This window comes from Salvia splendens, chromosome 11 (genome assembly GCF_004379255.2).
Source record: "Salvia splendens isolate huo1 chromosome 11, SspV2, whole genome shotgun sequence".
NCBI classification, from domain to species: Eukaryota; Viridiplantae; Streptophyta; class Magnoliopsida; order Lamiales; family Lamiaceae; genus Salvia; species Salvia splendens.
The window spans coordinates 29,348,882-29,373,583 of NC_056042.1; the positions used below are offsets into that span (position 1 = coordinate 29,348,882).

General features: G+C 39.6%; 1 protein-coding gene, 1 long non-coding RNA gene and 1 other non-coding gene across 7 annotated transcripts; 2 read left to right on the forward strand and 1 right to left on the reverse strand.

The window, feature by feature from the left end:
• Nucleotides 1-2,381: 2,381 nt before the first annotated feature.
• Nucleotides 2,382-20,792, forward strand: LOC121755288 (MACPF domain-containing protein At4g24290-like). 3 transcript variants are annotated; one of them, XM_042150588.1, is made up of 8 exons: nucleotides 2,382-3,306; nucleotides 4,071-4,309; nucleotides 5,022-5,223; nucleotides 16,784-16,858; nucleotides 16,958-17,144; nucleotides 17,824-17,990; nucleotides 19,679-19,727; nucleotides 19,826-19,967. In XM_042150588.1, exons 1-8 carry the CDS (start codon nucleotides 3,055-3,057, stop codon nucleotides 19,834-19,836), a joined length of 1,182 nt encoding a protein of 393 aa, XP_042006522.1. In that variant the 5' UTR covers nucleotides 2,382-3,054; the 3' UTR covers nucleotides 19,837-19,967. The 3 variants fall into 3 exon arrangements, with proteins under 3 accessions (XP_042006522.1, XP_042006520.1, XP_042006521.1); XM_042150587.1 differs by having other exon boundaries at nucleotides 2,393-2,471; nucleotides 2,569-3,306; nucleotides 19,679-20,792; XM_042150586.1 differs by having other exon boundaries at nucleotides 19,679-20,792.
• LOC121756639 lies at nucleotides 13,701-13,807 on the forward strand. Its single transcript, XR_006041018.1, has one exon. It is a non-coding gene; the product is annotated as a small nucleolar RNA R71 (small nucleolar RNA).
• LOC121755363 lies at nucleotides 20,763-21,939 on the reverse strand. 3 transcript variants are annotated; one of them, XR_006040699.1, is made up of 3 exons: nucleotides 21,916-21,939; nucleotides 21,056-21,824; nucleotides 20,763-20,975 (listed from the first exon to the last, which is right to left on the reverse strand). It is a non-coding gene; the product is annotated as an uncharacterized LOC121755363 (long non-coding RNA). The 3 variants fall into 3 exon arrangements; XR_006040698.1 differs by lacking the exon at nucleotides 21,916-21,939 and having other exon boundaries at nucleotides 21,056-21,341; nucleotides 21,609-21,849; XR_006040697.1 differs by lacking the exon at nucleotides 21,916-21,939 and having other exon boundaries at nucleotides 21,056-21,906.
• Between the last annotated feature and the right edge of the window lie 2,763 nt (nucleotides 21,940-24,702).

A 24,702-nucleotide genomic window follows, 5' to 3' on the forward strand; every position in this document is an offset into this window, starting at 1 on the left:
AAACGAGGTTTAAATAGACAAAAAATCGAAAAAAAAAATGAAAACGCGTTGCATCATCCGCGTCGCCCACAATGGGCGGACGATGCCCTATCATCCGCGTATCGTCCGCGGACGATGCATCGGGCATCGTCCGCGCACCCACAGTGGGCGGACGATGACGCGCCCGAGGCATCGGACGGCCTATCGTCCGCGCCATTACGAATGCTCTTAGGCAATATTCATATCCAAAGCTAGGATAATAGGAACAATGCTTGTATTTTCATTATTGTTTAAATGTAGAGTATATTTACTTTTGCTTTGCATGAGTTTCTAACTTTCAACTCAATTATCTTTGAAAAATATTAAACTTTTTTTGTAAGAATTAGATAATCGTTACCTTCTTGTTGTTCGACACTGGTAACAACTAGTCAACTTGTACATTTGATCGTGTATTATTGCAAGATAGTTGTAATATGATGGACATTTATTTAAACTCGAGTGATCATTTAAAAATCAAATTATGAGTCCTAAACTTACACACCAATATTATATACTCATATTTATTTATTTTATAATATACTTTGCCTCATTTTACTGTGTGAGTATTCAATTTCATTTCTAACTTTTATAAAAAATCATTTTAAAGTTAATTGCTTTATTCAAAAATTTAAATTCCCAAGCTGATTATTCTAAAGTTTTATCGAAATATACTCCATTAAGATCAACTAACATAAATATCACATCATTCTGTGGCAACAAACAATATATTTAATACTTATTTAAAGTCCACAACAAATTTTATATATATAAATATTTCTTCATGCATTTTCATTTTTGTCAATATAAAATATACGTATATCTAAAGTGATAGCAATTTTTATATCTAAAGTGATAGTTATTTGTACTTATTTCGGTACGTTTCTTAACATTGTCGTGAGTCATGTATTATATACACACATGCTTAAGTGGTAGTCTTCTTCATTATGAACACATCACCCGATTGGTCCGATATGAAGCCGTCATATCGGAATCAATTACTTCTACTATATAGGCTTGGTGGGTAGTTGCTTGAGTTCGTTGTTCGAACAATATGTTAGCACATATTCTAGCTCGTAACTCCTTTATGTTTCCTCATTTTTATGTTTTGATCTTTATTTTGGATTGTATCGTTAAATACTTTCATTGTTTCCTCAAAAAAATTTTTTTCTGTTATAAAAACATTCAGTTAAAATTGATCCAAATATATGAAATTTTTCAAAATTTGAATTTGAGACGAACCAAAATTTAAACGAAAACTTGAATTTCGATTTAGTTTGAATTGGGTAATAAAATACTTGATCACCCCTAATTCAATGGGCTCAAAACTTTTTGAGTCACATTTAAAAAAACAATGTTGGATGTAAAAATTAAATTGATCCTAAACAGTTTAACCACTGTACTCATTTTGAAGCATTTTAAATTTATAAATGAAACAATATCTAAATAATTTCATTCCAATACAGTTCAAAATTTAAATATGCATAACTCAATTAGTGCTAATAATAAAGCATAAGAGCATCCACGATAGCGCCTAGCGCACCGCCTAGCCGAGCGCCGGCGCTAGGCGGTGCGCTAGGTGATCTATTGCAGCCGCCTAGCGGATTTCGCGAAAAAAAACCGCCTAGCGCTATGCGGTTCCGCGGCGCTAGGCGCTATTGCAGCGTCCGGATCGCCCAGCGCACCGCCTAGTGCGAATTTTTTTTTTTTCCAAAACACTATATATACGCGACTTGCATGTCATTTTCATTCGCACCATTTGTATTAACGAGTACTCTCTCTATCTTAATTTCTGTACAAGATCAACACCTAGAAATGAGTAACGCCGGTGGTAGTGGTGGTAGTGGTGGGGATGCACCAAATGGAGGCTCATATTCGACTCCAAAAGGATTTAATTGAAGAGTTATGGGCGCGGAGGACTGCACGGCGTTAGTTTTTTTTTAATTATGTAATTTTTTTTAATTAATGTCCTTTTTAAATTTTACTAATATTAGTGAATTTTCTCGTTTTTGTGGCGTAAATTTAATTCCGTATATTGTGTGATTGTTAATTATTTTATTTTGTATATATTTGCTAATAGTGATGTGGATAGTATTATTAATGTTTCCCGTATATGTCTCGTAAATTAAATTCCGTATATTGTGTGATTGTTAATTATGTCATTTTATATAATTGTTATTAGTGACGTGACTATTGATGTGGCTGGGCTATTTATGATGTGGCTAGGCTATGGCTGGGCTATTTATGATGTGGCAGGAGGATTTTTAGTGCTGATGATGTGGCCGTGGCTAGGTTATGGCTGGACTATTGCTGGGCTATTCCTATGGATGGCCTAATGTAATTATGTCCAACCCAAATACGGATAATCGTACACCTGTATTATGTTGAAGAAGCTCCCGTCTTCCTCTAGATCTGAGCTTCAGTTTAACCTCACTGCGAAAATCTAGGGTTTCAAGGTTTGCTTACCGAGGAACTCAAGCTAGCTAGGTTTTGAATCGCCAATTTTGTAGCTCGCAGTGTTGATTTTCTTTTCCTTTTTTTTTTGAAAAAAAGGTATGCTGTGCCGAATCCCCTACGTTGTTCCAGTGGAATAGCTAAATTTCTTTTTGACTCTGATTTTCGCTGTCCTAGACCTGGATGCTCGAAAACTGTTGAGCAATAATCACAGAGCTTGTGAAATAATATCTTGTTATGGAAATCGTGCTCAAATAAGAAACAAAATATATTTAGATATGTATGTATGTGTTACTGCGTAGTCAAACTTCGTTGGGAGTTTCGAGCTGAATCGTGCGTGGTTGAGAAATTCCAGGTTGATACTGGAAGGTTTGGTCATGGGAGTTTGGAGCTTAACTTGGGAGGTTACAATTCGTTCTTTGCTTTCAGTTGATCCAAGAAATTAGTATATAACCCCTGCAAGTTTTTGAGAAGCTGTAGTTGCGATTCGGATTTGTTTAATTACTTGCTTAATTTTGACTGTGAAACGGATCAAGTTAAGTAGAGGTATGTGGGTTTTGCGATAAGAAAGCGAGTGTGTGAAAGATGGCGCTTAAGCTTCCTGCTGTAGAAGCAGCTAAGGTGGCTATTCAGTCGATTGGTCGTGGATATGATATTTCCTTGGATCTTAGACTAAAGTATTGTAAGGGAGATTCACATATGATGGAGATTAATGAGGATCAGTGTCGGGAGATTATTCTTCCAGGTGGAACCTCAGTTGCTGGTGTTTCAAAATCAATCAAATGCGATAAAGGAGAGCGGACACGATTTCGTTCTGATGTTCTGACTTTCCAGCAGGTTGCTTACATTCTTATTTTTTTGTTTGTTCAGTATATATAAATTTGTGTTATAGATGCACTGAATTGATTTGGCCCTTTCTATAGAGAATTTTGTGATTTGAGCTCTGAAATGTCAGTTATTTGGCTGTTGAAGATGTGCGAATGTGTGATACACTTATCTAGCTTTGAGTCATATCATCCATTGTGTGGTTCTTTGCTAACACTTAAGTCATGAAGTTCACTGTTCACTGTTCAGCTTATACTGAAATACCGGCCTTATCGTACCGAAAAAATATCGAATATACTGAACTTTTGGTATACCGTGATTTTCGGTACGGTATAATACCTTACCGAAATCTTTCGGTAAGGTAACGGTATGAATTTTCCTATACCGCGGTATATCGCTTCATACCGAAGTTCGGTATGTACCGTAAAATATAAATTTAATAGTATAAAATATATTTTATATATTTTTAAAATTATAAAATTTATTGTGAAATATAAATATAATTATGAATAAAATATATGTAATATATACATTTTTTAAAATAAAATATAAATAATATTTTAAAAACTCAAATTATCTATTTTCATTGATGTTGAAAGTAAGGTATACTGTAAAAGTACGGTATACCGAACTTTGGTACTGTATATACCAAAAATGAGGTACCGCATCGGTATGGAAATTGGTCATACCGAAAATTTTATACGTACCTACCCACCCCTAACTGTATTTATGTTCGAGTGTATCAAAAAATAACCCATACCTTCACATTCCCCCAGATGTCAGAGCAATTAAATCAAGAGCTGTCATTGACGGGAAAAATTCCTTCAGGGCTCTTCAATGCAATGTTTGAGTTTTCTGGTTGTTGGCAGAAAGACGCAGCATACACCAAAACTCTTGCTTTTGATGGTATGTTTATAACACTGTATACGGTTGCACTAGAAAAGTCTCAGATGGTGCTCAAGGATCATGTGAAGAGAGAAGTTCCATCATCATGGGAGCCTGCAGCGTTGGCAAGGTATGCCTTGGGGTTACCTTCTTTAAAAGACTTTAGTAAACTATACATTCTATTGCTTGAATCTCTCCTGACCTATCTGTGTCTAGGATGCTTGCATGCCTACGCCTGTTTTTTTTTCTAATGTCTAAATGCATAAGAAGTCTCTAGTAAATTCATTATTATCCTTTTATCTACAATATATAACGTCTACTTAAAGGAGGGGTAGTGGTTGGAGTCAACAACAATACAGACCCATTTAAATCATAACAAAATCACGCAAGAGATTTTCCATGAAGATTTAAGACATGAATACTGAGTTCCTGACATGTGGCGAAGTCCTACTTTCTGGTTTTATTTTCTACTTTTGCTAGGATAACACGAACTGAACACCCGGCCATTCATCTGACAATTTTGAGCATGCATCTTATCTCCTTTATAGTTATGGATTTGTTCCTTCGTCTAGTAATTTGCAGGGTACTTAAAGTACACCCAAACTCTGAAGCAAATAGAGAGTGACTATTAGTTATAGGTCAGTACTTGATTTTACTCATTTGCCAGCTCATTAGTTCTGCTTTAACAAGGTAGTAGTTCTAGCAGGTGTTGTTCAGCTATATTAAGATTAAGTAGTCATTTCTGAGATACCAAATACTAATAACATTTACGTTACCTGTTCATTTTTAGTGTTGCAGTTATTTGTAAATGATACTACTGTTGCTGAACTCCCATTTGCTAGGTTTATTAGCAAGTTTGGGACTCACATCATTGTGGGTGTAAAGATGGGCGGGAAGGATGTAATTTACATGAAACAGCAGCATTCCTCATCACTTCAACCTGCTGATGTGCATAAGAGATTGAAGGTGATGGCAGATAAGAGGTTCTTAGATGCAAATGGACAAAATGAACTGGGTTCCGAGCAAGTATACCAGTCTGAGAAGGTTTGAACCAGTTTAGTTTTTCACTTATAATCTACGAAAATATCCAATTCTAAACTAACCGTGTAGTGAAAAAACTACCTTAATATCAAATTGCATACTCGGCACTACTTTCAAACTTCACAACTTTAACTCCACTTTTTTTTTGCTTTTTTTTAAAAAATTTTGGTGCAAATTAAGCATGGTCATTTTTTGATGATCATCTGATGTGCCCAACATTTTTATTTTCTGTTCATATACATACCTTGGAATACATGTCCGCATGAAAAGAGGTTGGCCACGTCAAATCTGACCACCAGAAAGCATGCTTAAACTAAACCAAAATCGAAAGTGGTGTTATATTTGTGAAAGTTTTCACATTGAATTTGCATTTGGTGTGAAATTTTGGTGCAATAACTTAAACCTTACATATATTTATGTGATTCATATTGGGTACATGTAAAAATCGAGTTCAATTATCAAGTGTATAATCACACAAGTTTAATTAATTAACTCTAATATTACAGCAATACTGCAAGAACACAGTGTCGATTGTAATATTTCGAGTGTCGATCCACAGGGAAGGAATTGATTATTTAATTCTAAAACAAAGAAAAGACATACTAAAAGATGATTTGTTTTGTAGATTTTGATTTCTAAAAGTTGATGACAAAATGCAACTACAAGTTAACTAAGGGAAACTTTTCAAATAGGAGAAAGACGTCACTCCAAGTTGCTCACGAGGCTTGTATTATTCTACACCTTTAATAATGAAACATACGGAGGGATTAAAACATCAACCTAATCACGTACACTGAACATGTTTGTGACGTATAATTCACAGTCAGCTGAACACTTGTTCCATGAATTAATTTTCAAAGATATTAAATTCCTGCGGAAGCGCGGGAATAAAAGATCCTCTACTATAAACTCCTACTTAATCCACTATCAATTTATCCCCTGAACAGTTCTAATTCGATAGCAATCCAACAATCAATCAATCCTAAGCTATGTTAAAGAGACGATAGCAAAGGAATTAACATCACTACATCCATAGCCAAAAACATAGTGAATAAAATTAAGCACATTGTTGGACACAAACATATGAAATTAATGGTGTAAAAACATCCGTACAAGCCTAGATTACAACTTGGAGCAACAATGAGAGCTTAGCCTAAAAACATGGTGAAATATGCAACAAAAACCGTAGGAAGCATGCTCTCGTTGAGTGGAATTGGAATATGGAGACGGATCGTCGGAATAATGGCCGAAACTTCTCTGAATTCGTCGCCACCCAAGTCAACCACTTTTCCTCAATTTTTGTTCAATCTTAATTGCCTTCTGCAAAAACGTCACCTCCCCTTTCTTGATTTACTCAATTTGATTCAATCACACATGCTATCCATCACGTCCCCTTTCTTCTCTCCCCTCTTTTTCTCCTTTGTCCTTTTTCTTTTACTCCCAGCCGTCCACTCCTTTTTTTTCTCGGGAAGGGAAACCGCTGCCCTCAACTGCAATAGTGCAGTTATAATTCATCCACCCGGCCGGGTAGTATTTTTAGACATAAAATTAACCCGGCCGGGTGACATAAATTCGACCCCTCCTGACTTCCCATGCCTCGCGAAAATCACCCGGCCGGGTGGTATTTTTGGGCATGAAATTAACCCGGCCGGGTGGCCACTTTTGAGAGCTTTCTGCACAGCTTTTCACCCTCCGAGCTTCCTTCTTTGTTTCACCATTTTACTCCTCTTCCTACACCATAAAACACACTTTTGCAAGCATCAAACTATATAAATCATGTAAAGTTATGGGAATAACAATGTAAATTTGATTCACATCAAATACCCCCAAACTTATTTACTTGCTCGTCCTCGGGCAAGATCATATAAAACACAACACTTTGAAGCTCAACTCACAAAAGTTTTTTTCAGAAGTTTTTTTTATAAGAATGAATCACGTAGTGACATGAATGACAAAGTCGAGACCCCCAACAATTTCAATCAAGATTTCCCACTCTCATGAACCATCACTTATCAACTTAGAACTTCAAGTCAAGGTGCATTTCAAAGTAAGTCCAAACATGTGATCAAACAACTCAAACCGTCATCATTGACTCGTCAAGCATTATTTACCACATAGACTCACGGATTTCAAATCAAACTTCATTAACTCTACCAAGTTATTTACAAAGCATCCACAAGCATCAACAAAAAGGTCCAAGGTCTTAATTCAAGGTTGTAATGGGGCTAGGGATGAGGTAGGATAAATATGGATAATGAGCTCAAAGGCTACACATTTGAGTGCCAAATTCTTCCCTCCTACAACTTCCTTCCAAAGATCAAACAACAAAATAATACAACCAACTCTCACTCCCCCAAACTTGAGATCAAATCTAGACAAGATTACATATTACACAAATAGAAGCTCTTACTTTATTTCACAACTTTTTTTTCTTCTTCTTTCATTTTTTCTCTAAACAAGACCTCGACTCTTGCAAATTCGGAGGTCGTCTTTTTCTTTCTTTTTGTTTTTTTTTTCTCTAAGAACTTCATTCTTTTCACTTATACATTACATTAAGTCTAAAAATGTCTACACTTTTGCAATACACCACCCAACACTCAACATTCAACCACCCAGCTCAAATTAGTATTTAGCACCCAAATAGTAACAAGGTCTTTCGATGAGGCTAAATAAGGCTTATTTAATTGGCTAAGTGATAGGCTAAGTGTTTACACAAATAATAGGAAATTAAGCTCAAAGTGGCTTCTAGGGGATCATGTGTAGGACTAGGCATGAGATCATTTGGCCATGGAGTTCATCCTAGTGCCTTATCCTCCCAAATCGTTGACACAAATGAACGCAAGCACTTCACTCGATAAAGCAAATCAACCCAAAATAATTTCCACAAGACATGCGATTTTCATACTCTCCTCAACTCGAGAAATCGGAAGTAATCATGACATGCTCTTTCAAATAAATTCATGCACCCATTCCATTCATCCTAAGCTTCAAAGTTCAAATAAAATCAAGCAAGATTTCCCAACCAGAAAGCCGAAGATCTAACATGCACCCGTCAAATACATGATTCAAAACACATTTAGCATAAAATACACCCAACAAACATGCATCATGCATAAATCAACCCCCCCAAACTTGAATGCATCATTGTCCCCAATGCATGCAAAGAAGAACATTAAAAGTAAAGGGAAAGAGAACTCCCCCAAACTTGGCGTGACGTCCATAGTGCATTCGGGTGGGAGGGCGGGTGTATCTCCAATTGTAGGTGTACTCTCTCATAAGCTCCAATGTAAGCCCTTTCTCCATGTTGCTCCTACACAAACAACAAACAAAAACAAAACACACAAAAAGAAACACTCAATTCAAAATAAATGTTGGAGGAAAGAATTGAGCAAACAAAACCTCCAACATATGAAATCAAAAATAAAAGAAAAAAAAAACTTGGGTTGCCTCCCAATCAGCGCCTTTGTTTATAGTCGTTGGCTCGACCTTCTTCATTCTTGATCTACACTCTTGAGTCCACTAGTGTAGTCACTTCCTCTGTCTCCATGCCTCCTTCAACTCCAACATAGGCCTTCAAACGTTGGCCATTCACCTTCCAAATGCTACCATTCTTCTGATCCCGAACATCCACAGCACCATAGGGGTATAACTTGTGCACCACATAAGGACCCCACCATCTAGACTTGAGCTTGCCCGGAAACAGTTTAAGCCGAGAGTTGTACAAAAGGACCAGTTGTCCCTCATGGAATTGACGAGGCTTAATGGCTGCATCGTGAATCTTCTTAGCCCGCTCCTTATAGAGGTCAACGCTCTCATATGCACGGAGCCTAAACTCATCCATCTCGTTCATGTCGCACATCCTCTTCTCGGCTGCAGCATCATAATCCAAATTGAGTTTTTGCAAAGCCCAAAAAGCTTTATGCTCAAGCTCTACCGGCAAATGGCAAGCCTTCCCAAAGACCAATTTGTATGGCGAAGTTCCAATCGGGGTCTTGTACGCCGTTCGATATGCCCACAAAGCATCATCTAACTTTTGAGCCCAATCCTTCCGAGACGGCCTTACAACTTTCTCAAGCACCCGCTTTATCTCACGATTGGAGACTTCAACTTGACCACTTGTTTGGGGATGATAAGGGGTAGCAACCTTGTGCTGGACACCATACTTTCCTAGGAGGTTTTCAAACAATTTATTGCAAAAATGAGTTCCTCCATCACTGATAATAGCTCGTGGTGTCCCAAAGCGGTTAAAGATGTGATTTTTGATAAACTTCAACACCACTTTGGCATCATTGGTTGCCGAGGCCACTGCCTCTACCCACTTAGAAACATAGTCAACAGCAACGAGAATGTATTGCTGCCCATTAGACTTGGGAAACGGTCCCATGAAGTCTATTCCCCAAACATCAAATAGTTCTACCTCGTGAATGTTATTCATCGGCATTTCATTTCTCCACGAGATATTACCGGTTCTTTGGCAACTGTCACATCTCTCTACATAAGCTTTTGCATCCTTGAAGATCGATGGCCAAAAGAATCCGGACTGAAGCACTTTAAAAGCCGTTCGTCGTGCTCCAAAGTGGTCGCCATACAACGAATCATGGCATGCAGACAAAATCTGAAGGTGCTCATGCTCTCCAACGCACCTTCGAATAACTCCATCACTACAAATGCGGAAGAGAAACGGATCTTCCCAAACATACGTGCGGGTGTCACTCAAAAATTTCTTCTTTTGATTAGAAGACAACCCTTCTGGTATAATGCCCGTGACAAGGTAGTTCGCCAAATTGGCAAACCACGGCACATATGTTTCCCGAGCCTCCACTTGCAACACTTGCTCGTCGGGAAATTTCTCATTTATCCTTTTCTTTCTTTCATCTTCCGTCTCTTCCAATCCTTCTAATCTAGACAGATGATCGGCTACCAAATTCTCGGTCCCCTTTTTGTCTTTGATTTCCACATCAAACTCTTGTAGTAAAAGGATCCACCTCACCAACCGAGGCTTTGCATCTTTCTTGTTCATCAAGTACTTGATAGCCGAATGATCCGTAAACACTACCACCTTCGTGCCAAGTAAGTAAGCACGAAACTTCTCGAAAGCATACACTACTGCTAGCATTTCCTTCTCTGTCGTGGTGTAATTCAGTTGAGCTTCGTTGAGTACTTTGCTAGCATAGTAGACGGCGTGTAGAACTTTGTCTCTCCTTTGGCCTAGAACGGCCCCCACAGCATAGTCCGAAGCATCACACATCAGCTCAAACGGCTTTGACCAGTCGGGTGTGATAATAATAGGAGCTTCGACTAACTTTTTCTTCAACAATTCAAATGCCTCAAGGCATTTCCCATCAAAGACGAACTTGGCATCCTTTTCAAGCAAGTTGCAAAGTGGCTTTGCAATCTTTGAAAAATCTTTTATAAACCGTCGGTAGAATCCCGCATGACCAAGGAAACTACGGATGCCCTTCACATTCGTTGGGGGAGGTAACTTCGAGATCACATCAATCTTCGCCTTATCCATCTCCAACCCCAACTCCGACACCTTGTGTCCCAACACTATGCCCTCCTTGACCATAAATTGACACTTTTCCCAATTTAGCACGAGATTTGACTCCTCACATCTTTGTAGGACCCGTCTAAGGTTTTCTAAGCAAAAGTCAAATGAGGATCCAAAGACGGAGAAATCATCCATGAAGATCTCCATGATGTCTTCATTCATATCGGAAAAAATTGCCATCATGCATCGTTGGAATGTAGCCGGTGCATTACACAAACCAAAAGGCATCCGGCGGAAGGCATAAGTTCCAATAGGACATGTGAATGTCGTCTTTTCTTGATCTTCCGGGGCAATTGCAATCTGATTGTACCCCGAGTATCCGTCTAAGAAGCAATAGTGGGAATAACCCGCAATCCTGTCGAGCAACTGATCCAGAAATGGCAACGGGAAGTGATCTTTTCTCGTCGCCGTATTCAACTTTCTATAATCCATGCAAACTCTCCATGAGTTCACCAATCGAGTTGCCAAAACCTCATTCTTCTCATTGACGGTCACGGTTATTCCCCCTTTCTTTGGTACACATTGTACCGGGCTAACCCACTCACTATCGGAAATGGGATAGATCATCCCATATTTCAGCAATTTCTTCACTTCTTTTTCAACCACTTCCTGCATAAGTGGGTTCAACCTCCTTTGTCTCTCTCTTACCGGCTTAGCTCCATCTTCCATCAAGATTTTATGCATGCATATTGCGGGGCTAATTCCTTTGATGTCGGCAATGGACCAACCTAGAGCTTTCTTGTGTGACTTCAGTAGCTCTATCAACTTCAATTCCTCTTCATCATTCAACATCGCCGATATCACAACCGGTAAAGATTCATCCTCACCAAGGAATGCGTATTTCAGATTTGTCGGGAGTGGCTTCAATTCTAGCTTTGGTGGTACTTCAATTGAGGGCTGCACATCCGCCACGAAAGTATCCACCACACATTCATTCTCTAGACTTGGTTGATCAATTTGAGCATCCTCACTTTCATCAAAATCAAAATCAACTTTAATTGTCGAACCAAAGTCTCTTTCCAAGCTCCCCTTATCATAAACGCTTCCTTCTATACTTGCCGAGCAACGCATCTTGTCAAAGATACACTTGTCGAGGACATCAACTCTAAAGCACGCTTTTGCATCACTAGGATGCTTCATCGCTTTCTCCACATTAATGGTCACTTGCTCACCATTAATTCTAAACGTGACCGAGTTGTCCTTTGCTCCTAGCAACACGTCCCCTGTGGCAAGAAACGGTCTGCCAAACAGAATTGGCACCTCTTTGTCCTCGGGCATATCCAATACTATGAAATCAACGGGGATGACGAACTTGTCTACCTTGACCAAGACATCCTCTACTATTCCAGTGGGCTTCACAATGGAATGATCAGCCAGTTGTAGAGCAATGTCGATGGGCTCCATTCTGTTCTCCAGTCCAATGGCACGTGCTGTTTTCAATGCCATCAGTGAGATCCCCGATCCTTGATCCAATAGACATTTGGTGAAAATTGTGTTGCCTATCTCACAAGGAATCACACAACTTCCCGGATCCCTCTTCTTCATGGGCATCATTCCCGAAATCAATTGTGAGCAATTCATGCTCAATGCCACTATTCCCTCGTCTTGAAGTTTCTCCTTGTTTGCCATCATGTCCTTAAAGAACTTGGAGAACTTGGGGAAATTAGTGAAGAGGTCCACCAACGATACATCCACATTCACTTTTCGAATCACGTTCATCATCCACTCGAAGCTTTTCTCCTTTGGAGCTCTCTTCTTCCTCTTCGGTGGATATGGTGGAGGAGGAATGTGATCAGGGAAGTTGAACTTGCTTTTCGGGTCTAATGCCGGACTTGTCATCAGCTGTCCATTTGATCTCATCTCTACTTTCTGCTTTCCCTTCTTTTCTGCCAAAAACTTCTCGCTTAACTCGGATTCTACACCATTTTCCTTGTTGCCGGATGCAGCCTGTTCTTGACCATGTTGGGCACCCTGCACCAACGCGGGACTTCCCTTACATGCCTCGTCCGCCCCTGCGTGCGAGGAATGCAAGCCTAACATCTCATCCGCCCCTGCGTGTGAGATGCCGGAAGTACCTTGGCCGTCCATTGATGGTGTCGAATCCAACTCACGACCACTTCTCAAGACCACTGCCTTACACTGTTCATTGCCTCTCGGATTAGGTACGGTATTGCTCGGGATGGTGTTAGGAATCCTCGTGTGTGATGCCGTGACAAGCTGCCCTATCTGCGTCTCAAGATTCCTCATTGTTGCATCCATCTGCCCAAACTTTTCCACCGTCCTTTCCTTGAAATTTTCGTTCTCCTTTTGACTCTTAGTCATGAAAGAGAGAATCTGCCCCAACTGATCCTCGACGGTTGGCTTCTTCTCATAACCCGGCGGTTGAGTGTTGTTCCTCCATTGATTTCCCGAGTTGTTGCTAGGACCAGCCTGATTCCATCCCGTTTGTTGAGGCCTCCAATTTTGCTGATTGTTGTATTGGTTGCCTTGATTGAACCCTTGGCGATTGTTGCCAATATAGTTCACATCTTCCACAGGTGGTCCTTGAAGACTTGGGCACTGATCAGTATGATGCCCGCCTTGGCACAACCCACATCTCATCACCGTCACAGCTTGGGGTTGAGGAGTCAGTTGAAGAGATTTAACTGCCTTTGTCATCGACGACATTTGAGTGCTAATGTCCGCCAGTTGAGCCTCAATTGCGGTCACTCTTTCCGCATCCTTGGTAGCACCAAATGTATCTCCCGCTCTATCAGCCCCTCGCCTTGGATTGTGCCAATTCCGTTGATTGTTGGCCAGCCTTTGAAACAAAGCCCTCACCTCATCGTGAGTTAGATCATCTAGGTTCCCATTCGAACCTGCGGTCACCAATCCCGTGCCTTCACTGTTGAGTCCCTTGTAGAATTTCAAAAGGTCATGCCCCGGAGCTAGTCCGTGACTTGGGCATTTCCTTATCAACTCCGTGAATCTCTTCCAGGCTTCCGCGAAAGACTCGTCATACTTCTGTCGGAATGAAGTGATCTCATCTCTCAACTTCTCAATCTTCATAGGAGAATTGTATTCCAAGAGGAACAACGTCTTCAACTCTTGGAACGTTGCTATGTTGTAGCCCGGGAGTGAGTCATACCACGCTCTTGCGTTCTCCCTCAACGAGAATGGAAATAGGGCCCTCTTAATCCGATGATGCTCCACATTTGGAGGTCTATGCGAGTTTGTCAGCTCATAAAAGGCATTGAGGTGGCTCACCGGATCTTCCTCATCCCGTCCGTGGAAAAGGTTTCCTCCATTCACCAAACTAATGTAGTGAGGTGGAATGTTGACGTTGTCGTTTGCGTAGGCACACTCCCCTGGGTACTCAATTCCCGATCTCAGAGTGTCGCCAAACCTCACCACGGGTGGTGGAATCTCATTGTGATCTGCCATTGATTCACCGTCTGAATCCTGATCCCTTTCTTCACCAAAGAGTCGGTTACTTCTGAATGGACTCGAATAGTCCGGGAATATCTCAAACTCTGAACCTCTGACCTTACTTCTTCTTTGATAACAGAGTAGTCCAAACGGTGGTGTACCCTGTGATCGCGTGTGCATTCACTTTTTTTTTTTTTTTTTTACCTATACAACAGAAAATACACCAAGCACAAGCACAAAATATTTCCTATTACCGAAAGCGAGACCTCTCGACAACTTCGGGGTAAGTACTATAAAATGTGTGTGCTTAAGTGAAAACTAAACTATCTAACTAAGAGATAAAAAGATGTCACCTAGAAAATATACTCCTTCGTCTTCAAGTCCAGACGCGGTAGATGGCTATCACCTCCAAGAACACGAAATGAGTACCTACAAAAATAAGAGAAAGATCAAATAAAAATAAAACAAAACACAAACTAGAAGTTAAACAATCTATTGCCTTCCCCGGCAACGGCGCCAAAACTTGATGTGTAAAAATCGAGTTCAATTATCAAGTGTATAATCACACAAGTTTAATTAATTAACTCTAATATTACAGCAATACTGCAAGAACACAGTGTCGATTGTAATATTTCGAGTGTCGATCCACAGGGAAGGAATTGATTATTTAATTCTAAAACAAAGAAAAGACATACTAAAAGATGATTTGTTTTGTAGATTTTGATTTCTAAAAGTTGATGACAAAAATGCAACTACAAGTTAACTAAGGGAAACTTTTCAAATAGGAGAAAGACGTCACTCCAAGTTGCTCACGAGGCTTGTATTATTCTACACCTTTAATAATGAAACATACGGAGGGATTAAAACATCAACCTAATCACGTACACTGAACATGTTTGTGACGTATAATTCACAGTCAGCTGAACACTTGTTCCATGAATTAATTTTCAAAGATATTAAATTCCTGCGGAAGCGCGGGAATAAAAGATCCTCTACTATAAACTCCTACTTAATCCACTATCAATTTATCCCCTGAACAGTTCTAATTCGATAGCAATCCAACAATCAATCAATCCTAAGCTATGTTAAAGAGACGATAGCAAAGGAATTAACATCACTACATCCATAGCCAAAAACATAGTGAATAAAATTAAGCACATTGTTGGACACAAACATATGAAATTAATGGTGTAAAAACATCCGTACAAGCCTAGATTACAACTTGGAGCAACAATGAGAGCTTAGCCTAAAAACATGGTGAAATATGCAACAAAAACCGTAGGAAGCATGCTCTCGTTGAGTGGAATTGGAATATGGAGACGGATCGTCGGAATAATGGCCGAAACTTCTCTGAATTCGTCGCCACCCAAGTCAACCACTTTTCCTCAATTTTTGTTCAATCTTAATTGCCTTTTGCAAAAACGTCACCTCCCCTTTCTTGATTTACTCAATTTGATTCAATCACACATGCTATCCATCACGTCCCCTTTCTTCTCTCCCCTCTTTTTCTCCTTTGTCCTTTTTCTTTTACTCCCAGCCGTCCACTCCTTTTTTTTCTCGGGAAGGGAAACCGCTGCCCTCAACTGCAATAGTGCAGTTATAATTCATCCACCCGGCCGGGTAGTATTTTTAGACATAAAATTAACCCGGCCGGGTGACATAAATTCGACCCCTCCTGACTTCCCATGCCTCGCGAAAATCACCCGGCCGGGTGGTATTTTTGGGCATGAAATTAACCCGGCCGGGTGGCCACTTTTGAGAGCTTTCTGCACAGCTTTTCACCCTCCGAGCTTCCTTCTTTGTTTCACCATTTTACTCCTCTTCCTACACCATAAAACACACTTTTGCAAGCATCAAACTATATAAATCATGTAAAGTTATGGGAATAACAATGTAAATTTGATTCACATCAGTACATTTCAGCTGACACTGATGAAATGCTATGAGGATTAAGAAATAAATTAATTTAAGTACAGTTCCTGAATTGATGTTTCTTGGCTAAATTAGTTTTCATCTGAAGGAGTATATAGGAAGCTTGATGCTTATTACCTTTCTAATTTACGCGGCAATATCATAGAGTGAACATCACTGCAATAGCTCTTCGTTACTGTCTATCAAGCAGCATCAATTGTAACCGGTCTATCTCTATGGCATCCATCCTCGTGAATGTGCTGGTCCTTCCCTTAATAGGTTATTAGGTTTATGTTGACCTCTAAATAGTGTCTTTGGTTATTCAATATAATCGGTGTCTTAAGCATTCAGATTATGTATCTGGGTATCCCTACCTTTTCAGTGCATGTACTCTTGCATAGTTCCATTGATTGAAGTTTCTTATTTCCTTTTTCTCTCTTAAAGATTGTAATATGAATTCTTATCATTAAATTGTCACACCCAGTTGGTTTGGTTTTATTTATTTTCCTTCATGGCACTGTTTCTGATGGATGGTTTATATTACCCATACCAAGAAAAGTCATTGGATCGCTTTGACTCTTGTTGCTTAGGTGATAGATAATTTCTCCATTATTGTCTAGTTTCGTTGATTGATCCATACTCTTTGTTTACTCGTATGTTTTTTTGTTTCATATATTATTTTTTCTCCTTCAGTTTGAAACCAAGGAGACACGGACACGGCTCAGGTTTGCAGATACTGGCACGTCAAGTTCGTATGCATATAAAGATGTACACTTTTAATCTTTCATGCCGCAACCTCTAGTTTTTTGCTTTACTTTTAGTCTGTACAGAAATATATTTTTTACTTTACATTTTGCTGAATGATAGGATATTGTTAGCATGTGCAAAAGGAGAGGTGGAAGTGATAGCACAAATTTGAACCATCAGGAGTGGCTGCAAACAGTTTTAAAGGAGCCTGATGTTATTTCTATGTCCTTTATCCCAATAACATCCCTACTAAATGGTGTTTCAGGAAGTGGCTATTTGAGTCATGCAATTAATCTTTATTTGCGTTGTGAGTGATCTATTATGCTTTTATTTTTTTAAAATTTCAATTATAGTTACTCTAAGAGGAAATAAAGTCTCCTTGGAATGTTTCTCTGTTTCTTTTTGTGGGGCATGGGGGCAGCATGATAAGCATATAGTTAGGGAACCCTTACTTAACCCAAAACCATGGTCAAAGGTAAAGGATTGACTCCCCCACTCGTATGCTATTCCTCACTTTCATGTGGAATCAATGTGGGATTTGTATCCCTCTTTCAAAGCGGATGTCCACGGATGGCACACACTGGGTGGCAAACCCAAAGCCACTGGCCCACAATCCATTTGGTACCCCTTGGGCCCACATTTTCAGTAGCACCCCTTGGTAGCCCCTTTATGTAGGCCGTCCCTATCCACATTCACGCACCAATTGGTAAGCATATAAGTTAGGGAGCTCTCACTTAACCCAAAACTATGTCAAAGATAAATGGTTGACTCCCACTTGTATGCTATTCCACACCTCCATGTGGAATCGATGTGTGATTCGTATCACAACATCATATCACAGCATCATGTATTAGGACTCTCACTATGAAAAACTTCTGGCAACCTGACATGTTTTAGTGCATCTTCATGTGTGGCAGTATAGCTCGTCTGAAGCATTTTTCATCATCTTCTTCTTCATTTTTTAAGAACAAACTTTTTGTGTGCAGATAAGCCACCAATAGAAGAACTCCATCAGTTTCTAGAGTTCCAGCTTCCTAGGCAATGGGCACCTGTATTCAGTGATCTTCCTCTTGGTCCTCAGCGAAGACAGCAAAACACAACCTCCCTGCAGTTTAGTCTTATGGGCCCGAAACTTTTTATAAATGCCACAGCGGTAAAGCTTCTTTTTCCTAATTATTTCTGCCTCTAGTTCAGTGAGACTTTGAGTTTGTGCCACTGGTAGCCTATCTATATTATGCAGTGTAAATTGCATTTAATGGGAAAGATACAGTTAAAGGTCAGAAGTTACGATCCTCTCATCACAAAACTGTTGATTCTCACCTGCAGTGGTAATTAGAACATGAATTAAGCAAAGTGTTGTGATATGGAGTGAAAGGCGGAAGTAAAACAAGAACTGGGATTCAATAAATATAAAAGAAGAACAATCCTCCAAAGAGGCCAAGATAATCCTCCGAAGAGGCCTACGGTTGATACCGTCCTAATACACTTTATTTTCCGGGATATCTAGCTCTTCTAAAGAGGAGCTATTTATAAGGATCAACCTATAGATAAACAAAGAAACAAATCCTCAACATTTAAAGTAACCTTTCAACAATCTCCACAATAATGAAAATAATCTCAAGAGATAATGGAGATCATTAGCTTGATCTCTATCAATTGTAATCTTCAACAATCTCCATAATAATGAAAATAATCTCAAGAGATAATGGAGATCATTAGCTTGATCTCTATCAATTGCCTCGCTGTCAAAACAGCCTTGCCCACAAGGCTGGAGTTGAAACATAAACACATTGCTTTGATTGGTGGAGGCTCGTACTCGTGCTTTCGAAGAGAATCCAGATTGCCAAACAATAGAGAATGACCAACAACATTAATGCATTGCTTGGATATCCTTGTTGTTGGGCTTGCAAGTAGCCATTCATACTCAAGGTGTTTGGTTGTCATACGCCTACAACTAGCTTCACTGAATGCACATGTGGAATTGGGAGAGGAAAACATGAGTGAAGAGAGATGGCCTGCCCCAACTGGACGTACAGTGAGGGTCGGAGAGAGTGCAAGCAGTTTTGATTGTGAAATGGATGGTGAAAGTGCAACATTAGGTTGGGTGATGGGCAACTTATGGAGATGCTGATTTGCAGGGATGGATGGTGCATCCAAACATGGGAGAGCCACTGGTTGCTGGACTGGTTGTATCTCCTGCACAAGGGGGCTGGTTGGGGGAGGATTAGGTGCAAGAGGAAGTAGGGGAGGCGTTGGCTCAGTGTTGAAGTTGTGGGACTTGGTATTGTTGGTGTGAGATAAAGGTTGATCATCTAAAGTGAATGCGATCTGTTGCCTGCGCTCCCGAATGAAGCCACGAGACTGCACATCCTGCAAGAATGGTGCCAAGGCATCATTGATACAGTTAGAGATCCGGGCTTCGAATGTGCTCATTTGCACTTTGATGTTCGCGACCGCCTTCTCCAATCTGTCAAGACGTTCTTCAGTGCTCTGAGTGTTCACCATGATGCGATCCACGTTCGCCGCACCAAATTGATATGGAGTGAAAGGCGGAAGTAAAACAAGAACTGGGATTCAATAAATATAAAAGAAGAACAATCCTCCAAAGAGGCCAAGATAATCCTCCGAACTGGGAATGATTTCCAATTACTTTTTCCTTGCAAGTTGCAACTGAAAATATAATGTGATGAAATACTTAGGGACCCTATTAAGGATTGGGTCAAGTAGTATGTTCAGCATGCTTAATGGTTACCGACTGTCTTCTTCTGCCCAAAAATGATTTTCCTTATGTGCTCCCCTGTAATTTAACAACTGCTATTTCCATCTTAACTATTATTTCAGGTTGATGTGGGTAAACGACCTGTAACTGGTCTGAGATTGTATCTTGAAGGTAAAAGAAGCAACCGCTTGGCTATTCACTTGCAACACCTCTCCTCTCTTCCAAATATATTCCAACTTGAGGATGACCCAAGTGGCAATTTTCGCCAGGAATCATATGATCGGAGATATTACGAGAAAGTACAATGGAAAAACTTTTCCCATGTATGTACGGCTCCTGTTGAAACTGAAGATGAACTTTCCATAGTCACTGGAGCACAATTGCAGGTTGGGAATTATGGATTTAAGAAGGTTCTTTTCCTCTGTTTACGTTTCTCGACTGTTAAAGGAGCTGTTTCAGTTAAGTATCCAGAATGGGATGGATCCCCTGGGTTGACACGTAAATCTGGACTTATTTCAACTCTAATTAGTCATCACTTCACAGCAGTCCAGAAACCACCTCCCCAGCCGGCTGATGTGAATATTAATTCTGCTGTGTACCCCGGGGGCCCTCCTGTTCCCACCCAAACTCCCAAACTCTTGAAGTTTGTTGATACGACAGAGATGACAAGAGGGCCACAGGAACCGCCTGGCTATTGGGTTGTTTCAGGAGCAAGACTTGTAATTGAAAAGGGGAAGATCTCACTTAGGGTCAAGTATTCGTTACTTACTGCCATTCAACCTGACGATGATGATGAACTGGAATAAGATTTGTATAATAACTTAGAAGTCGACCAATGACATTGAAATGGACGGTTGTTATATCAGAGCGGCTGTATCCACATCGAGACCTCACAGATGACGAGCCACAAAGTTCCGTAGAGTAGAAGATTTGAAGCTGGGGGAAGCGCATCCATTTTGAACTTGAGATGTTACTTGTCCCTGTCTTCGTAATCCTTGTATCAATATGGTTGTTTTATGTAGATTCCAAAATCAGGCTATCTACATAAACATTGTGGGAATGGTTCCCTAGTCGAGTAGGAAAGTATGCTGCAAGAGTATAAAGTAAATTTATGTGTTGGCAGCTCGCATTTTTTTGATACTACTTATGTAAGATGGTTTGTTTGTATAAGTTTGTTGCATACAATTAGAAGTTGCTGAATTTGTGTGGTGCAATCAAAATTTGTAAGCCATTAAATCAAGTGGTGTGTACAAAAGATGCCAAACTGAAGTAAGCTTTATTGGTTGGTTGGATGAGAGAGAGAGTGGGAGAGCCAAATCACTCTCCTTCCCTTGGCAGAGGAGCAGGTTGAGCAATAAAGCTAGGATACTGCTGTCCTGGCATCACCACTGAGAAATCTGATGCATATGATGTCTGTACCTGACATCCACATGCAAGAATTACAATCTCGCTCTCAGTTGTTGACTATGAAGAAGAAGAAGAAGAAGAATGGTGCTTACTGGGTGATGAGGGGGCTCAAGCTTGTGCATTTGTGTTGATTCCGTCTGCGTAGAAGAGTCTTGCTGGGAAGACGGTCTGAATAGATGCTCGAAAATAGCCATAATGAGAAACATCGAAATCAAGATGGCCGTTGCCACGAACCCGAAAGAAATGGCATTCATGGATGATCCCAAGCTTTTCCATGGAATTCCTTGTCAAGAGACTCACTACTACTGTACACATTGTTCCATGGCATTTGCTTTGCTCTTCCACTGTTCAACTCGTTCATACCCTTCCTTTCCTCTTCTGTTAATAAACAATGAAATACATGTTTCTTTTACCCATTAAAAGCAGCAGAAATGGCCATCATACTATATATACATCAACATCAAACTGAAATTTATGCATAAATCTGAAACCACTAATATGCACTTCTCTTTTTTTGCTACTATGAATTATATGAAAACCCAAGTCTGGAATGAAAAATGACTTCTTCAAGATTGTGCAGCTGTGTCTAGTTAATTGCATACACAAACTAAAATAGTTAGTTTATTTTATAAGTAATGTACATACCTGAGGAAGAAGATAACCAGAGATAAAGAGGGAGATTGAATGAAGCAGAAGCTTCACATTATTTCTGATTTCTATGTTGAAGAGAAAAAATAGATAAAGACAAGTAAAGCTTCTTTTGTCCCCAAATTTCTTCTAAAATCAGATTCTTATGTAGCAAGCTTCTTTGGCATGAAAGAACAAGACACATATTCCTCTGTCCAACCTTATAGAGAACACCTATGGTCATACAGTAAGTTAAAATAATGTTAACTAAATTAAAATAAAAAGCTACATACTATATGGTTTCTGATGATCTCAGTCGGCCTACCTTTTTAAGCAAAGTAATATAAAATAATCGTGATTCATAACTTAATCAATACTGTACCAACTCTGAAGAAATAGGTTTAAAATTAAGGGTCAGCACCCGATTTTGGTTTTCGAAAAGTTTCAATAATTGTTGAAATAATAACTCTACTCAATGAAGCGCAACTTAGTTGACGTATAGCGAATATATGTCAGATTTTTCGTCGGTATAAAAAAATACACTAGGTCAATTTTCCAATTGTTTGTTTGCTATTTTCTTGAAATTAAAAAAGTGTTGTCATTATTAGAACAATTTGTAATTGGATAATGAGTTTTGCCATGCCCACAGGTTTAGGTAAGTAGCATTTCATTCATGACTAACAATTTCTCAAGGTAAAGTGTATGATGCAAACAAATTACTTGAATAATGAGATGGGAACTGTTGCATTAATTAGTATCATTATCATATTCATTTTGCCAGCCCTAAAAATGGGACATGGCACCATCATTTGAGAGTTGGCAATGCATTACAGAATCACTAACTAGCTGAACAAGATAAATAAAGCTGCCAAAATGTGAGCTTTAAAAAACATATTTCAAAGGCTGCAAACTTACTAGTGACAATTTTATAAGCTAAATAGGTGTTGCTTTAAGTGTGAGATGAACTCAATGAAGAGAGCGGATAAAGCTCATTTCATGTATTGGTTATGGGGTTAAATTTTGTAAATTCAGTGAACTAATAAATGTTTGTAAGTTCAGGTGCGTGTAAAATCTGCCGAACCCAGGAAACGCATATAAATTATTAGGGGCAGAGGAAAAGGAGGTGAAAAACGCCAGCAATTTACCAGACCGAGGAAATGAAAAGAAACGCTGGCAAAATACAAAAAATAGAGTAAGGAGCAAGTATAAGGATCAATGGCAAAAAAGACAAATTATGAAGAAGGAGTGCCCTAGGGATCCGTGCCTATATAAAGGGACGCCCCCTTTTGAAGAAAAGAGTCTCTTTCATCACTTTTTATCTTTCACTCTTAGTCTCCTTAGTTTCATTTTCTAGTCTTAGCTCACTTCACACGCACTTGGCACCGATGGGAGATTCTGGGCAGGCTTGGCGATAGTTAGTCTCTGTGGTGTAACACCGTCCTCACGAGGGCGAAGATACAATCTGTCTTTATTTTCTGTCGTTTATTCTCGCCATGAACTTCCTTGCCGGGAGCTTGGCGACTGCTTTTGTGTTTGAACCTTATTTCCGTGGTTATGACAGTTTCTATTTTCTGTTTTACTTTGGTTTTACTTATTTTGGATGCTTTTCGCAATTGACTGTTTAATTGGAGTTGAGGTTGGTTGAATATGAGTTTGTTTGTTGAGGAATTGTTTGAATCGGAGTGGATGGATATGGATTTGGGTGTTGTTGAGTTTGGATCGGTTGGATCTGGAGTAGATTGTGGTTTCGAGTGATGAATCTGATACGTACTTGTTGGATCTGCATGACTATGTCTGTTGCTTTCGATTTACTTGACCTGGTAGCTTAGATCTGATAGTTTTCTGCTTAATCATAATGTTTGACATTCGATCTGAGGTTGCTCTGCTTGTGATGCTCTGTTTCGTTCATGTTCATGTTCATGTTTATTTGCTGAAGAAGATGAAGATCGTTGGTAGTTAGATCCAGATCAGTTGTTTGTTTGCTTTTGCAGCTTTACCTGTCATAGTAGCTAAACCGGGAATCTGTCACACTGCTTTTTCTTGCTTTATTGTCTCACCGTTTTAGGAAACTTTTTTACTTGACCCAGTAGTTTGATAAACTCTCTGCAGTTAATTTCAAGTCTCGAATCATGCATGCGTACGTGTTCTTATTGTTTACTAGGTCTAGTAGTTAGTTAGTACTTGAGTGTTTTTAATTCTCGTGCCCAGTAGTTTAAAATTCTCGACCCACTTGTTGCGTGACAGCAGCCAAACCCTCCCAAAACCCTCCAAATGCATGCTAACTCATCCGTCCTCGTGGGATCGATCCTTTACTTCCCTATACTAGCTAATAGTGTAGTGGGTTGAGGTTTTGAAGCGGGAAAAGTGTGTGTCCAACGACCGAATTCTGAAGGTCTCACTATCTCGTAGACCCAGTGATCTAGCGAATCTGCTGGACCTAGGGGTTTGTCATATATCAATTGCACACGCTCTTTTACCAATCCGCACTTCAAGAGCAAAATAAGATTTGTTACAGCTATGCAGCAGAATCTGAGCAGACATAATTCAATTGAAGAAAGATTGAAAAAGAATAAAAAGTGAGCTTGAAAAAGGAAGTGATGTAGACCATACCCACATCTTATTCCTTAATTTTTCCCCCTATAAGCCTGTCACACCAACCCCACAACTCGTGCTAAAAGCTAAATCAAGATTGGTTTTTACTAACAAATCTAATTGCTACAGAAAAATATAAATAAGAATTAAGGTTCTTATGTAATTTGCTCAATTACAGACAAAGATCCTAGAAATCTTCTAGGAAATGTAGGAAATAAATGCAGATGTGATAATTACAACTCTAGAAGGTACACTAAAATAAGAGAGAGAAGAGATAGACATTTCCTCAACGTTGGATGGGCTAAAACCATCTTTTTCAACAAGACAATAACAATGTCTTTGAAATATGTGAATGCTTTTCAAACCCTATGTTTTCTTAATCATTCTAAGGCCATCCGCAATGGCGCCTAGCGCACCGCCTAGCTGAGCGCTGACGCTAGGCGGTACATTGCAACCGCCCAGCCATTTCCGAAATTAAAAACCGCCTAACGCTCGGCGATTTCGTGGCGCTAGGCGATGC

Excerpts from the sequence above, each read along its gene's own strand:
- LOC121755288 (XM_042150586.1), top strand. The coding sequence starts at position 3,055 with ATGGCGCTTAAGCTTCCTGCTGTAGAAGCAGCTAAGGTGGCTATTCAG. Across the intron at positions 17,145-17,823 it reads AATTAATCTTTATTTGCGTT|ATAAGCCACCAATAGAAGAA; the intron begins GTGAGTGATCTA and ends TTTTGTGTGCAG. Across the intron at positions 17,991-19,678 it reads TTTTTATAAATGCCACAGCG|GTTGATGTGGGTAAACGACC; the intron begins GTAAAGCTTCTT and ends CTATTATTTCAG.